Source organism: Prionailurus viverrinus, chromosome B1 (genome assembly GCF_022837055.1).
Source record: "Prionailurus viverrinus isolate Anna chromosome B1, UM_Priviv_1.0, whole genome shotgun sequence".
Classification (NCBI taxonomy): Eukaryota; Metazoa; Chordata; class Mammalia; order Carnivora; family Felidae; genus Prionailurus; species Prionailurus viverrinus.
In genome coordinates this window covers 149,931,921-149,949,202 of record NC_062564.1, presented here as the reverse complement: position 1 = coordinate 149,949,202, position 17,282 = coordinate 149,931,921, and the positions used below count along the sequence as shown (strand labels likewise).

General features: G+C 34.9%; 1 protein-coding gene across 4 annotated transcripts in view; it reads right to left on the bottom strand.

The window, feature by feature from the left end:
• Positions 1-15,506, bottom strand: part of LOC125163811 (UDP-glucuronosyltransferase 2A1) — a 51,476-nt gene extending 35,970 nt beyond the window's left edge. For 2 of the 4 annotated variants that reach the window (XM_047856015.1, XM_047856016.1), the window contains exons 1-2: positions 14,791-15,506; positions 2,835-3,466 (exon numbers count right to left, since the gene is read on the bottom strand). In XM_047856015.1, coding sequence (XP_047711971.1) covers positions 2,835-3,466; positions 14,791-15,506 — 1,348 coding nt within the window. Of the gene's footprint in view, positions 1-2,834; positions 3,467-14,788 lie in introns of all 4 variants that reach the window. The other 2 variants (XM_047856018.1, XM_047856019.1) reach the window with 1 other exon arrangement.
• Between the last annotated feature and the right edge of the window lie 1,776 nt (positions 15,507-17,282).

Below are 17,282 nucleotides of genomic sequence, written 5' to 3'. Positions count from 1 at the left end.
ATTTGTTGTTCAAGTATGTTTAGTAACATGAGAAGTATAAAGGATATAGATAAATAAAATATTTAATTTCTCAGAATCTAGGATTTCTGAAACTATTATCTTGTGAAAACAAGAAGTCAAGAACATTGTGTTTTACAAAGGCTTTTCCATGCATTATATAACTTGTTATGGTTCCCTTTGAAAAGGGAGATTTAGTATACTCCAGAGGCCATTTATTCTTCACACACACACACACACACACACACACACACTACTCTACAAGCACAAAGCCCCATGGTAGTATAATTAGGGTTTTGTCATTGCAGCGTTCTTGTGCAGTTTGCTATAAACAATATTTAACATAAGTATAATTCTTTATAATTGACATAGCATATCCATATATATGGTGTCTAATGGTCATCCTAAAGAGTACAGTGAAATAATTACCCTTTTTTAAAGAGGCGGAAATGTTGTGACTCAGAGTTTAAGTCATTTGCCTGAAGTTACATAGCAAATGGAACTTGAACCCAGAGCCTCATGACTTTCCAGGAACCATCACCATGTTACTTTTTGTAATCCCCCTTTTTAAGGAATATAGACTGCTATCTCACCAATACCTGCAATAGTTGGTATGTGATACATATATGGGCAGGGGTAATTATTATAGAACACGTTTAAAGTGTCTTGGGAAATAATCATATGAATAACATCTAAATCTAAATCAAAATATGTCTTTGAGGCATAAGAAATTTGGAATCCAGGAAAAGGAAAATATAATTAGGTGACATTATAATGAATATAAGAACACAACATTTTACTTTCAAAATTCTAATTACTGTATGTATCTTCAAAAGTCTATGCAAATCTAATTATCTTGCATATGTTTTATTTATATGTGTGATGTGTTTGATATTTTCTCTCTAGACCAATTCTATGAAGCAATTTAAAAGTTTAAGTGATGGAAAATTGGATGAAGAATATTCCAAAATCCAATAAAGAAAAAATATACACAAAATCGGTTTGTGAAAGGTAAGATCAAGGTCAAGTTACAGTAAGGATATTCCTGGTTCTATGACTTACCACAGATCTTTCCATCTACTTGTTCTTATCGATGTCTAAAATACTTTTCCTCAGGGGTACATGGGTGGCTCAATGGGTTAAGCGCCTGACTCTTGATCTTGGCTCAGGTCATGCTTTCATGGTTCCTGAGTTCAGGCCCCATCTAGGTATCTGTGCTGACAGCATGGAGCCTGCTTGTGATTCTGTCTCTTTGTCTCTGCCGGCCCCCACCCCCTACTCTCTCTCTCTCTCTGTCTTTCTCTCTGTCTCTCCCCCACTGGCACACATGCTCTCTTTCTCAAAATAAATAAATAAACTTAAAAAAACTAAAAAACAATTTTAATAAAATGCTTTTCCCCCAGGGATGCCAATGGCTCTCACCCTCACTGCCCTCAAGTCTTCATTCAAATGTCACCTTTTGAGACCTTCCCTGACCACTGTATTTAAAAGTGTAACCCTCCTCCCAGAACTATTTATTCTTATTTTACTATACAGCATATATCACAGTCTAACATCTTATATTGTATTCATTTATTGTCTGTATCTTCTTACTGGGATGTAAGCTCCATGGGGGTAGAGATTTTGATCTGTTTTGCCAACTGTACCTAGAAAAGTGGCAGGTACTGGGTTGGTGTTCAAGAAATGCTGTTTTTTACACAATGAAAGCATGATAGAAGGAAGGAAGGAGGGGAGGGAGGGAAAGAAGAGAGGAAGGAGAAAGAAAGGAAAATAAAGAGTGAGAGAGAGGGAGCCTGAAAGTTATGTAAAAGGACAATATTTTGCATATTATCTTCGTGAAAAAGTAGCATTGATATCATCAACAGTTAATTTCTGCTGTTAATTAATACTCCTGGTGCTACTGATAAATCTAGAGAAAAAAAACATTCAGGAGAGAAGAAAATAGAAAAATGAAGGAGGGTTCATAAGGATCAGAAAGAGATCAGAAATATAAACAACCAACCAGAGCTGGCCTTGTTTACATTATTTTATTCGATCCTCCTAAGGGATCTGTGAGGCCATGAAACTTGAGGATTGCCAAAAGATACAGGGAAATTAAGTTGGAGCCATGCTAGTCTAAGCACCCAAAGGAGCCTAAGGATGGAGAGATAGAGAAGGGCAGGGTATAAAGTCAGGTTTCCAATCCCCAATGCTAGGCCTTTTATCAGGGTTGAACCTTTTTTTTTTTAATGTTTATTTATTATTTTTGACAGAGTGTGGCCCGGGTAGAGGCAGAGAAAGAGGGAGGCACAGAATCCAAACCAGGCTCCAGGCTCCGAGCTGTCAACACAGAGCCTGATACGGGGCTCAAACTCACGAACCATGAGATCATGACCTGAGATGAAGTTGGATGCTCAACTGACTGAGACACCCAGGTGCCCCCCAATCCTAGGCCTTTTAAAGTTTTCTGTAGACCTACAAAAGAATGAGCAGTGAAGAAGAGAAAGTAAATCATGTATACTTCAAAATATTGGGCAGGTATTTTTTTTAGCGGGGTTGCAGTTCATCCTAGTAAAGACACTTTCATTTATATAGGAAGATTGATTTACTCACTGGAAAGCCACTACCTAAATAGGCATGAGATTATTTGCATTGAAACACTACATACATATTAATAACACCATTACATTTTTTACAAACTTATCCAAAAATAATGATCTTGTAGAGAGAATTATATTTATAATAACTATCTGTACTTCAGCCTGGCATGTGCAGTGGAATAGAAACCTTTGCTGTATTACTGTCAAGATAAATAAGGTATCTGGAGTCATTAATAAGACAGTATTTTAGAGACTTACCTAGAACTTTGCTGTAGTATGAATTCCATTCTCCCCAATAGGATTCAAATATGTAGTCTTGCAGAAGATAGGATATAGTATTTTTTACCCTCTCACCAAAGGTCATGTGGTCAGTGAGCTCTGACAAAGCTGCAGGAACATAGGAGGCAGGTGCGGGGATTTTCCCACAGTGTCTCTCCACTGTTGAGGCTGGAGAGAACCTCAGTGTGTACACAAATGGAATTCCTAATTTCAGAGCAACCAGGTCCCCACAGACAGTTACTGGGTCTGCTAACAACACATCAAAACCACCTTCCTGGAGTCTTGCCAGTAACTTGGTGTTGTTTAATACTCCATCACAGATTTGTATATTCATTCGAAAAGCAGCATCTAGAAATTTTCCTAGTTCTTTGTAGAAAGTCCAGAGAGTGAGAGGAGTTGGTCTGTGGTCTATCCACAGCATTATCATGTGTTCAATTAAGGAGTCTATATTGCTGCTCTTATAGGAGATAGGTATCACTTCAAAATTCACAGGAGAATCAGGATTGGAGTTGATGAATAGAGTTGCTGATGAAGCCAGTACAGTCACATTGTGATTTCTTTGGATCAGCTCTTCTAGAATGAGCTCAATATTTAACCAATGGCTACCATCCGTTGGCCAAATTAGCACATTTCCATTAAGAACAATTTTAGTCAAAGTCAAAATAAAAACCAGCAGGTGGACAAACTTCTTAGACATGGTGATATCCATCACAAAAACCATCCTACTGTAGATCTTTTAATATAAAATTTTAATATAAAAATTTTCAAAGTATATTTAGGCATATTTTTCAAATAAAATAATATTTAATGTGATGACTACACTCATTCATAGGTCAATTGATCTATAGATTAAAAGGAAAAAAGATATAATTCAAACCTTTATATGCATTAATATGATTATTCTGACAACAGAAATGATATTTTAAATGATATTTCAAATCCTATTTTAAAGGAAAAGAAGTCAAGTTATAAGCCTGGTATCTCTGTACTCTGTGATAATAACTATAAAATGTGTCTTCAATTTAATAAACCTTTTCCCAAATTAGGTTAACAAAAAATATTAGTTCTTATTGCTAAAGCCATTTACTCAGAACTTATGGTGTCTTCAAATTAGATGTCCTTTATTACAAGGCATATTTTTAGTCTTTACTTTTTACTTATTTATTTTTGAGAAAGAGCAAGAGAGCAAGCAGGGGGAGGGGCAGAGACAGAGGGAGGGAGAGAATCCCAAGCAGGCTCCACACCGTCAATTCAGAGCATGATTTGGGGCTTGAACTCACAAACCGTGAGATTATAAACTGAGCCAAAATCAAGAGCCAGACCCATTACTGACTGAGCCACTCAGGAGCAGCTAATATTTATTTATTTATTTATTTTTGAGAGAGAGGAAAAGCATGAGTAAGGGAGAGGCAGAAAGAGAGGGAGAAAGGATCCGAAGCAGACCCCATGCTAACAGCAGAGAGCCTGATGTGAGGCTTAAATTCATGAACCAAATGCTGAGATCATGACCTGAGCCGAAGTCCAATGCTTCACTGACTGAGCCACCCAGGAAACCCATATCACAAGGCATTTTTACATACATTGTCTAATTCAGTCCTTCATGGAATCCTGTGAGGCACAAATGATTTGCTCCATTTCATACATAGTGAAATTAATACTGAGTTGCATACCCAAAAGCATATGACAAAATAGGGCAATTTGGGCTATTATCATACCATCATTTGAGAAATTGCTGGAGATCTACAGTATTATGCCTCATCTTTGAAAGTGTTAGAAGCTTTGGGAATGCACAATGACCAGCCTTATGATCACTTCCCCATGGCTCATATTTAGGAAAAAAATTAAAAACAACCTTCATTTAGAAGAGGTTTCTTGGACATTTCAAGATGTTTTAGATTAATTGGGTTATAGAGTAAATTACTACACATTTGATAGAGGAGAGTTTTCTTCTCTGATAAAGCATATTTACAATCATCTCCTTGGTGCAGGGAATTTTTCACTTTCTTCCATATGACATCTTCACACCAAATCAGGAGGATAGGGCCTGGCACCAGAAGGAACAACATGCTTTTTCACTTGGAGCTGTGTAGTAGCTTAAAATATGTGGACACTAGCATTCCATAGCCCCAGATTTAAAAGCTTCTTTTACAAGCACTGTGACCCTGGAAAACTACCTAGACCCTTTCAGCCTTGGTTTTCTCATGCATAAATGAGAGATAATGATACTCATTTGTTATATTACTTTGTGGATTAGCAATAATACCTGCAAAGTTGTCTTATAAACTGCTTGGTTCAATGCAATATTTGGTAATATTCATAGTTTAATAAATTTGCCTAAAGACTGATCAGGAAACCAATGGGTTAGCTACAGAATGACCAGCTAGACATAGATAAAATGATATCTATCAGTTGAGATTCTTACTAAATGCCAAACTGAAGGAGGGCAGCTATATCATGGTTCTATTTGAAAAATTAAAATTATTAGAGGTTTCTATTAAAAAGAGAAAATAAGAACAATAAAGTGATTAAAAGGATAGAAAGCAGGAATTGAGAGTGGAAATAAAGTGGTTTGCTTTTTTTTCATGCTCTGTTGCCTCTGAATTGACTAATTACAGGCCTTTGAGTAACAAAAAGACCAGAAAGACAGAGAAAGGGAAAGAGAGGAGAGGGAAGTGATGCTTTTAGAATTATTGTGCTTGTATTCTTTTAAGAGTCAGCCTCAATTTCAATATTATGTCTGTAAATTTTTTTGATGTTTGTTTGTTTATTTATTTATTTATTTATTTATTTATTTATTTATTATGAGAGAGAGAGAGAGAGAGGAAGAGAGAGAGAGAGAGTATGAGCAGGGGAGGGGCAGAGAGAGAGTGGGAGAGAGAGAATCCCAAGAAGGTTTCTCCCTGTGAGTGCAAAGCCTGACTTGGGGCTTGAACCTATGAACCATGAGATCATGACCTGAACCTAAATCAGTTGGATGTTTAACCGACTGAGCCACCCTGACACCCCTGTCCTTTTAAAATTTATTAGATTTTGAAACACAACAGCAAAGGAGAGTATGAGTAATCCTGGAGACCATTAAAACTGACCTAGTAGAAAGAATTTGAAGTGTCCTCATAAATCTGTGCTATCACAACCTTCCAATAAATAGGAGACAAAACACAGCAATGTACAAGGCATAATCAAAAGTTTATCTATAAAATACTTAGATTTGTCTAATTATGGACGTCCGGATAAATAGAATATAATAAGTAATTAAGGATTATTCATTAACAATAGTTATATTAGCACTTAAAGCTTGTCAAAATATATGCCTGAATCAAATACATGTAGGCAGCCCTAAATCACCCTGAATAAAAAACAAGGCGAGTCCAAGGAGTCAATTTGTCAGTGTTATGATGCTTAACAGACTGAGTCACCCAGGAGACCCTTTATTCTACTTTTTAAAATGTGAGATATATTTTATAACAGCAAAAATTAGAAAAACATATTTTGTAGTGGTGAATATTTGATAATATGACATCTTAAACATAATTAAAGAGTCCAGAAAATGATATTTTTAAATATGTCTCTGAAACATGAACATATGAGTAGGTATGAGTGAAAACTAAGTCAGCCAGAGAAAGTTTGCACCAATTAGCATATAATCCTTGTGCTTTGAATCAAGTTCTCATTTTCATTCTGCTTATTTTGAAAGGAAGTATTCCAAATGGTGATAAAATAAACAGAAAGTTCTCTCAATCTTATTTGATAAAATTTGTTTTTTTAAAGAGAGAAGTGCAGGCCCAAAATAAAGCCATGCTAAGGTTCCACATCAGTAAACAAAGATTTAATATCTAATCTAATTGCAGTTTCAATTCCCAGTTTGAAACCTTTAACCAGCCAAGCTGGAATATTCGGGTAAACCTCAGGAAGTAATCTGCTGAACTTTCTGTTCCCCTTAGGAAGGCAACTTTGCCTAAAACACTGCATTCTTTGGTAATAATTCTCCCCAACCAGTACCGTTTCAACCTTTCCTTTTCTATAGCTCTACAGAGCTCCCCTCTACTTACTAGATGGGATGCTGTCCAATCCCTGAACCATTTAATAAATCCAATTAGATATTCAAATTTACTCAGTTGAATTTGTGTTGTTTAACAGTGTATATAACACTTGTTGGAGAATATCATCCATATAAAATTAAATTAAGATTCAAATTCTTTAAAATATGTATAAGACTATCAGTTTGAATTGAGAATCCTTAAAATAACATTTTTGTATTCAAGTTCTTTCTTATAATTTTTTCCCCCCAATTACATGCCCTGGCTTGAAGGATTCCTCTTCCTGTGTGTGCTCACTGAGTATTATAATGAATGGGTAGAGTTTAATTGTACTAATTCATTTCTCATGGATTTGGAGATGGTCCCAAAGGCCATAAAAGCCTGGAGACCACCCTCCATACTGATATGGAGAACAAAGGCAGAAGAAATTTAGAACAAATTAAATTTCCTTACAACTTACAGCTGAAGTACTTAGGACTAACAGAGTGACCTTCCTCCAGAAACTCAACTGCCCTGATGTTAATACTTTGCTAAAAGCAAAAGGCAAACAACTTAACATTATCCTGACCTCCAGGACCCTGTAAGTCTCCTTTTACATATAAGAATTACTTTGGAAGATTCCTTTATCTTGAGGCCCTCAAGATATATGTTAGTAATCAACTTCCAAGCATATGGTCCCCTGATATACATCTAAAGGGTCTCATGACTAAGGTTTTACTAGATGGTAATAAATGACCTTTGCCTAACAACAGCTAGCCCCATCAAGGTCCTGGAAACCTTGCTTCTTAAATTCCTTAGAGACTTTTGCTATCCCTAACCCCCTCCCAGCTTGAAAGTATATAATCAGCCACTCCTCACAAGCCCAGTGCAGCTCTTTCTGCCCACGGGTCCTGTCCCTGTGCCTTAATAAAACCACCAAAGATGCTCCAAAAATTCATTTCTGAGCATTTGCTCTTAACCCCAACATTTTCCCATCAATACTATTTAAAAAAACTGAGTAATCAACTCCTTAGTGATGTTAGAGTATTAGCTTCACATTAGAGTTTCCTTTTTTTTTTTTTTTCTTTTTTTGAGTACCTTGTTTGGTATTTAGTTAATCCTTTTGAAAGTGTTCAATTAGATTACTTCCCCCCTCCTTTGTTTTGTTGTATATAAACTGAGTATCTTTCTAGAACTTTCCTTTTAGCTCAGTGTCTTGCATCAAATGCTTCACGACTTTCTTGATTGTAACCTCAGGCAAGTTATTCAGCCTCCTCATTACAAAGTGGTGGAGAATGATGGTGCCTATTTCCTATCGTTATGAGGACTAAATGAAAAAAAAAAGCATGTGAATTATTCAGAATGGCATCCATGCTCAATAAGTGTTAGCTATTTATGATAATGTAAGGAGAAAATCTTACTTTAAGAATTACCAATTCAGTGGCGCCTGGGTTGCTCAGTCAGCTAAGCAACTGACTTTAGCTCAGGTCATGATCTCACGGTCCCTGGGTTTGAGCCCCGTGTCGGGCTCTGTGCTGACAGCTCAGAGCCTGGAGCCTGCTTCAGATTCAGTGTCTCCCTCTCTCTCTGCCCCTTCCCCGCTTGTGCTCTGTCTTTCAAATAAATAAACATTAAAAAATATTTACATAAAAAAAATAAAAAAGAATCACCAATTTAACCAGATCTCATCACCTAGACCCACCTCCTCTCTTCCACTTCTCAGGTAATGCTCTCCTGGGGCACCTGAGCTTTGGTGCAGGTTTTCCCGTGTCAGTCATGCTCAGTCTGAGGCCCATCACAAATGATATGATTAACAATGTATTCAGTACCAAAGTTCACAAAGGGTTTACTTTAAGAAGTCCACACATATAGAATTCAAGATTATACCCATAAAAATGATCATCTTCATTCCCTTTCATTGAGTGGGAGTAAAAGAGTGACCATACTCTTGAAACTGCTCATGTCCCATACCAAATTCTATCTTGGATGTCATCTCATGGCTGTCAGCCCACTCAGGGGTCATTATGGAAAAGGGGATACTACCAGAGGTCATTTGATTGGTTCTAACCAATCAAAATTAATTTACATAAAAAAACTGAAGGAGAAAGGAAGGAAGAGAGGAGAGAAGGAAGCAAGAAAAAGGTTGGGAAGAGAGAGAAAAAGAAAAAAAAATGTTCTGAACCAACATGTATTACTCTTTAGGGAAAAAACTCCAATACATTTTTTTTTTCTCCTTTAAAATATCTACTGGAAATCAAGCATTTTGGAGATATACACATTCACATTTGTTTCATTTCTAGCACTTTATTTTACATTAATTACCTGTGCTTAGTGTTTAGTTCATGCAAAGATCTGAATATTACAATCATAAATTTTTTTGAAGATTTGTTGTTTTTCCTATTTAATATATTTACAGGAAAGTCTATTGTTATTATAGATAGCATTAGTTCTCAGAGATTATTCACCAAATATTAATGGATAATAAAACATATGTATTCATATAAATCTAATATATAAAGATTATTCACATAAAAAAGCTATTTGTTTCTATACTGGCTAAAGGATAAAACTGTGATAGCAATAGGTAATGTTTATGGATTATAAATATTTTTTACTGGCATTAAAATGCCATATTATTATTTTCTTAATTCTTCCCCCAATTTTGGTGGAGTTTTATTGTTATTAATATGTACACAAAAATAAAATTTTCTTGGTTCAGTTTTATATAAATACATTTGAAATCTGCAGAAGCCTTTTCATACTTTCAGTTAAAGGTTGCTTTTAAAGTTCTTTTAGGACCAGAAACCTATCCTCAGACAATTCGCTCCAGGCAACAGTCACACGGAGACATATGCCTAAAGAAACAACAAGTTTCCTAGTGATAACATGAGTCAGTTACACTCCATTTAGCAAATTTAATTAAGTAAAATCTGGGATAGCAGATTTCAAAAGCTAAGTCCACCTAAAGGAAGAGGAAAAGTACCCAAGAAAGTGTAACCTAAAAAATATTCTGAATAATTGATGGATTTGCAACTGAAACTTTGAAAGGAAAGAAAAATTGTTCTAGAAGTTTTGGTGTCAGACTTTCATATGAAAACTGTTTTCTCCTACCAGTCACTATATAATTTTATGTTGACTATCGATATTTCCAAGCCTCGATATTCTCACCTGTGATAGTAGTTTTTTCTTCATAAATTCATTGCAAAGATAAAGAGATATAACATGTGAAGGACTTATCACAGTGTCTAGTGCACAGGAAGAAATCAACAAATGTTAACTGCTATTGCTATTAAGATTTTGAACCATGAGTTTGAACCAAATACCCACAACCTGGGATCAAAGAAGTAATTTAGACATTATAATATCTGATTCCTAATAATTAGCAGAGATTAAGAACTCACTCTGAGCTTATTATTGCATTCCACTACAGAAAAGTAATCTTAGAGAAAGTTGTCCTAATTTTTGCTCAGGTGTGCAGTTTGAGACTTGAGAGTTCATTGCAATGACTTTGATCAGAGCATTCAAACTAAAGTAGAAGAAATTACACATTGGAAGGAAGTGATTTTTATGTCAGCACTATTTATCATTCTCCCTGTACAAAGGCTTGCACAAAAATAAACTACTCTGTCATGTCAGTACTTTTACTTCTTACCTGGTCTTTTCAATATGAGTGTTCATGTCCCTCAGCATCAATAAGAAGAATATTGCTTGTAAAGACAAACTTAAATAGTCATTTTAAGTCAAAAGAGTGTAATTTGATTGGAAACATGATATTATCAAAATCGAAGGATAAGAACATTTTTAGAAATCTTTATCACACTTCCATGAACACATTGTTAAGAAAGATTAGTCTCATGTCTTATGACTGGGAAAATTGTGTGGTCTTATTACCAGTATTAATTTACAAGCAAAATACAAAGGAACATGAGATTCTATGACTCCCAGTATGAGGAAGTTTATCTGGGGAAATAATCTCACCAATATGAATAAGAAGCATTATGATCGTGATGCTTACTATTTCAAGACTGAGAACAAATAGTTGAAAAAAACCAAGTAATAAGATAAAAATGTAAACATATATCATGACCAAGGAGCTCTCTACGTATATTCCTCTATTTCATTAACTGAGATACTGCACATGTTCAGATGTCTCTGTTTACTATATGCATGAGAAGATTAAAGAGGTTTTGCAGATCTTGACAACTTGATTGCCTCATAAAATTGCCATTTCTTTATCCTCTTTCTTCATTTTTAAGATCCTGTTTTAGCCCTACAATATTGATCATTCACTTCTATCTTCATAGGATAGTTTATAATCAACATAGTAGCTATGCTTATTCTCTTTGTTTTTTTTTTTAATTTTTTTTCAACGTTTTTTATTTATTTTTGGGACAGAGAGAGACAGAGCATGAACGGGGGAGGGGCAGAGAGAGAGGGAGACACAGAATTGGAAACAGGCTCCAGGCTCTGAGCCATCAGCCCAGAGCCCGACGCGGGGCTCGAACTCACGGACCGTGAGATCGTGACCTGGCTGAAGTCGGACGCTTAACCGACTGCGCCACCCAGGCGCCCCATATGCTTATTCTCTTTGAATAATAGTACAACTCAAGTCTTCATTCACATCCCCGGAGATAAAACATATACTTTTGAATTTGGGGACAACTATTGAACATACTCAGAGGAGATGATGAGCCAATTAACAATCCTCTTAACAATCCTCATCAATGAACCCACACATTTATGGTCAATTAATTTATGACAAAGAAGCCAAGAAAATGTAATGGGGGAAAAGACAGCCTCTTCAATAAGTTGTGTTGGGAAAACTGGACCGGCAGAAGAATGAAACTGGATCATTTTCTTACACCATACACAAAACTAACTGAAAATTGTTTAAAGACTTGATGATAAGACCTGAAACCATAAAACTCCTAGAATAAAACTTAAGTGGTAAGCAGATTGACCTCAGTCTTGGTGATGATTTGACTCCAAAAGCAAAAGTAACAAAAGAAAACAAAAACAAAAACAAATGTAACTACATCAAACTAAAAAGTTTCTACACAGCAAAGGAAACCACCAGAAAATGAAGAAACAACTTACCTAATGGGAAAAATATTTGCAAATCATACATCTGATAAGAGGTCACTATCTGAAATATATAAAAACTCATATAACTCAAGAGCAAACAAAACAAAACCACCTGATTAAAAAAAAAACAGCCAGAGGATATGAATAGATATTTTTCCAAAGAAAATATACTAATGGCCAACAGGTACAAAAAAAGTGGTCAACATCACCAATCATGAGGGAAATGGAAATCAAAACTACAATGAGATATTACCTGACACCTATCAGAATGGTAATTATCAAAAAGATAAGGCATAACAACTGTTGGCAAGGATATGGGGAAAAAGGGAACCCTTGGGTACTGTTGGTGGGAATGTAAATTGGTACAGTCACTGTGGAAAACAGTATAGATATTCCTCAAAAAATTAAAAATAGAACTACTATGTCATCCAATAATTCTACTTCTGGGTTATACCTAAAGGAAACAAAATCACTCTTTCGAAAAGATATCTGCACCCCACATGTTCATTTCGGCATTATTTACACTAGCCAAGACATGGAAACCACCTAGGTGTCCATCAATGGGTGAATGAATAAAAAAGCTGTGGCATATGTATCTAGAATTGAATATTATTCAGCCATAAAAAGAAGGGAATCCTGTTATTTATGACAATGTGAATGGACTTTGAGGGCATATGCTAAGTGAAATAAGTCAGAGAAAGACAAATATTGTATGATTTCATTTATACATGGAATATGAAAAAAAAAAACCATCTCATTGTTACAGAGGACAAATTGGTGGTTGCCAGAGGTGGAGAGTTGGAGGGTGGTGAAATGGGTGAAGAGGGTCAAAAGGAACAAACTTCCAGTTACAAAGTAAATTAAGTCCTAGAGATGTAATAATATACAGCATGGTAACTATAGTTAATACTGTATTGTATATTTGAAAGTTGCTAGAAGAGTAGATCTTAAAAGTTCTTACCACAGGAAAAAATTATTTATGTATGGTGACAAGTGTTAACTAGACTTAATGTGCTGATCATTTTGTATATATATATATATATATATATATATACACACACACGATATATCTCTCTAAATATATATATAATATACACTATATATAATATATAATAATATAATATTAAGATAATATATAATATAATATAATATTTTATATTAATATAAATTAATATAATATATAATATAATAATATAATAATTTATTATTATATATAATATATTATCTCTATAATATATAATATATATTATCTCTCTATATATCTCTCTAAATATATATAAATAATATAAATATAAATATAAATATAAATATAAATATAAATATAAATATAAATATAAATATAAATATATATATATTTAGAGAATCATTAGATTGTACACCTGAAACCAATATGTTATATGTCAATAAAACCTCCATTAAAAAAAGAAACCATCTTAATCTCTTCCTCATGCCTCTTAACATGCCTTACCAATTAGCCATTAGCTTTTACTAATTTCACAGCTAACACAGCTAACACAAATTGAATGGTTCTAGCTCATAGACACTTTTGTAAAATCCTTGTATTGTTAATTTAGTCCTTGCAGTAGCCCTGTTAGAGATGGGATAAATAAATGCAGGTGTAAAGAGAATTAATTACTTCTCCATGGTTGCACACTTGTAACCAGAAATTGTTTATCAAGAGCCTTCTTTCCTAATTGCCTTACTACACAGTTTCATCTGCATTATTCTTCTCCACACGTAAGCTACTTCATTCATACATGCTCTTACCACATCTTTCCTGGAGTCACGCAGAAGCCTGTAGCCTAAGACCATCTCACTCTGGGTCCACATCTATCTAGATATTTTATATAAGATGCAATCTATACATCCCTTTAAACAGTTCCCAGTTGTTCAATAGATAAAAAACCAAATGATTAGCATAACATACAAGAGGCTCTGAAAATATTTATTGGATTAATTCATTTTTGCAATCCTGATATCTCCATGGTTCTTTCACATGCATCTTACACTTTGACCTTCATAAATAATGAGTCATCAGTAATACCCAGCACACATGTGCTATTTTAAGACTCCACAACATTGGGCACAGTTTCCTTCCCCACATTTATTTTGCAGGGAAATTCATATTCACTGTTTAAATTTTTCTTTGTATATCACCTCAACTCTAGTTTCTCAGAATGTCACTCTCTTCTGTCACATACTGTTCATCTCCTTTATGCCCTCTCTGTTCTTTATACATATTTCCATTACCTAATCGTTCATATTATAAACATTCTCTTTCTTGTATGACGTCTCTGCTTGACTTAAATTCTTGAAGCCAGGAACTCCATCTTAATCTATGTTGTAACCTCCCTACCTAAGGGCGTACCTAGTAAACAGTGAGAGATATATGAACAATGATCAGAGATTATCTGTATGCATGTATGTTTTTAAACACACACACACACACACACACACACACACACACGCATTCTATGTTAATAATGGACTTGTAGGAAACAATCTCTTCCAGTTTTCCCTACACACCACTGAAGTTTCTAGGCAATATGTGTTTTCAGTGCAATATCTAAATGAGAATTCAGTCCTATTTTTAAACTAAAATATTTGTTGCTATATGTTACCCATAAAAGAATTTAGTTGGTATCTTTGAGTCCATAAAATTAGAAAACCCATGATAGTTACAAAGCATATTGTTACTTATCTTCCTTCCTGCTCTCAAGTGATACTAATAGTAATCAATAGGTAGGATTGAAAAATAATAGCCACAGGGAAGTAAAGAGGTGATACAAAGCTCTGTTCTAATTCAGATAATAATAAAAAAATATTACATACCCAAAGCTTTACTATAGTAGGAATCCCATGATTTCCAAAGAGTGTTAAACATGTAGTCCTGTAGACTGTAGGAGATGAAATTTCTTATTCTGTCAGTGAAAGACATCTGGTCCGTGAGTTCTGATAAAGTGGCAGGAACATAGGAAGGAGGGTATGGTACCTTCCCACAATGCTTTTCCACTGTTGAGGCTGGAGAAAACCTGAGGGAGTACATAAATGGAATTCCCAGCTTTAAAGCTACTATATCACCACAAGGAAATACTGGATCTGATATCAGGACCTCAAATTTGCTTTTCTTCAGCTTTTCCATCAGCTTTTGGTTTTTAAGAACACCATCACAGATTTCTCTAGATATCATGTGGAAGTCCTTGATGACTTTGGCTATATCTTGATAGAATCTCCAAATGGTTGAAGGAGATGGCCTCTTTTCCATCCATGTCAAAACAAAGTCCTTGATCAGTCCTTCTATTCTTTCTTTGCCAAAGGCCACCTTATATATTTCAAATGTCAGAGATGGGGTCGAGGTTGGCGTGATGAAAAGTGCACCAGAGGCAACTAAAACAGTCACATTATGCTCTTTTTCAATCAACTCATCTATAATTATCTTAATGTTCAGCCAATGACTACCTTCCATTGGCCAAATCAGAACATTCCCACCAAGAGTGATTCCTAGGAGACTAATCTGGAGACACAACAGCAGAATGTTCTTGTTTAACATGATGTGGCTTGATGTAGAAGATTTGATGAGATATGACAAATGAATTTCTCTGTTTTTCAAGCAAAAAAGAAAGAAAAATTATTTCAGTTTTGATTCAAAACGATACCCTTAAGAGCCTTCTCTCTACCAAATGGTTTTCCTCATGGTAGCACCATATTTTATGATAATTATAGGCTTGGGGTAACATGTGTCTTACCTCTCAACCTGTTGCTTTAGCTTGGGTTATGATTCCTGCTCTCTGATCATTTTCTTAAACTTGATCCTTTAACTTTTTCATTGCATCTCATAATTGTGAAATTCTTACTGTTAAATTGCTTGAAGCTGTTGTGTACATCAACTCTACCCTCAGGCCTGGCTGCTGAAGCCTCAGTTTGGGGCAGAACTTATTCAGAAATGTGGAGAGGCTAAGGCTATCAGTTTTCCAATATTTAACACATTCAATATAGTATCGATAGCAACAATGAAACATTATTATAGTAGTTACTGGTTGTTAATAGATAAGATTATTACAAAGGGAATACTTAGAAAAAATGTGAAGTACAAGGAGATAGAGTAATTATAATGTTTATTGCTACTTTGATAATATGTTTAGGAAAATATTTTATGTTAATACTGAGAAAAAATTATAAGTAAATGAATGAACTGTGTACAAGTATACATGCAAAAGGTGATGGGTAACATTACTAGTCAATAGGAGTTCTTTGAAGAGGAATGCTAACTCAAGCATGCTTTTATGGAAAGTGCTGCTTGAAAGCTAGTTGGCTGGTCTGAGTAATAAATAATTTACATCAACATTCAACCTTTCATAATTGCTAGCATTAATTAAGCACTCACCGTGTGTCAGACATTGTGTAAAGTGTTTTACATATGTTAATCTCATTTATTTCTCACTAAAAAAAGATTCAATGAAGTTGATCCTATATTCTCCCATCAGAGAAGGAAGAACCATTTCTCAGAGAAGTTTAGTAATTTGCCAAGTTCACATACTAGAATAAGAAAAGAACTGGTAGTAGCAGCCTTCAGGCCCTTTGGCTTCCAGAGTCTATTGTATAAACCACTAAGATAGATTGCCCTATCAGCATGTATCATGTCCCCTTATCAAGTATAAGCAAACTACCCATGTAAACCACAAAGTGCCCAAAACATGCTGACACAATATAAATTTGTGTCACAAATTCACACATTATGAATTTGTGCAGCCCACACTGGATAATGTAGGACAAATCATCTGAAGAAAATCACCTCTATGAAAAGTGTACATGTATGTGTATGCATATATCTGTGAATAAGTAGAAATGGCTTATTTTTGTTTTAATAAATCTATTGAAATTAGAAATCCTATGTTTCTTAGTGATGGCTTTGCTGAACTCCCCTATAACCACAGATAATCCCATAGTGAGACATTTGCTGCTTCTTTAAAGCAGTTACTAACTTTTCCAAAGTACTATTCGGAGTTTGGCAGACTCATCGTACAGTTCTTGGGAGTAGATTTCAATTCAAGACTCTGTATACTAAGATTTTATGGTATGCACAAAATTTTTGCCTGCTGGTGTCAACCTCATCCATAGTTAATTGCCAGGATACTTTAAAATAGTTGTCGTGATTCACTAGAATGAACAATCGGTCACAATTCACTGATATTTTACTCATGTTATTCACTATCAGGGAATCAGATTCAGCTCTAAACAATTAAACTGTAGCCTTTATTAAGTTTATTTGTGTTTATTGTGTGGCTACTAGACAGAGAACTCCCTGCTAAGTGAAAGGCAGATGAAT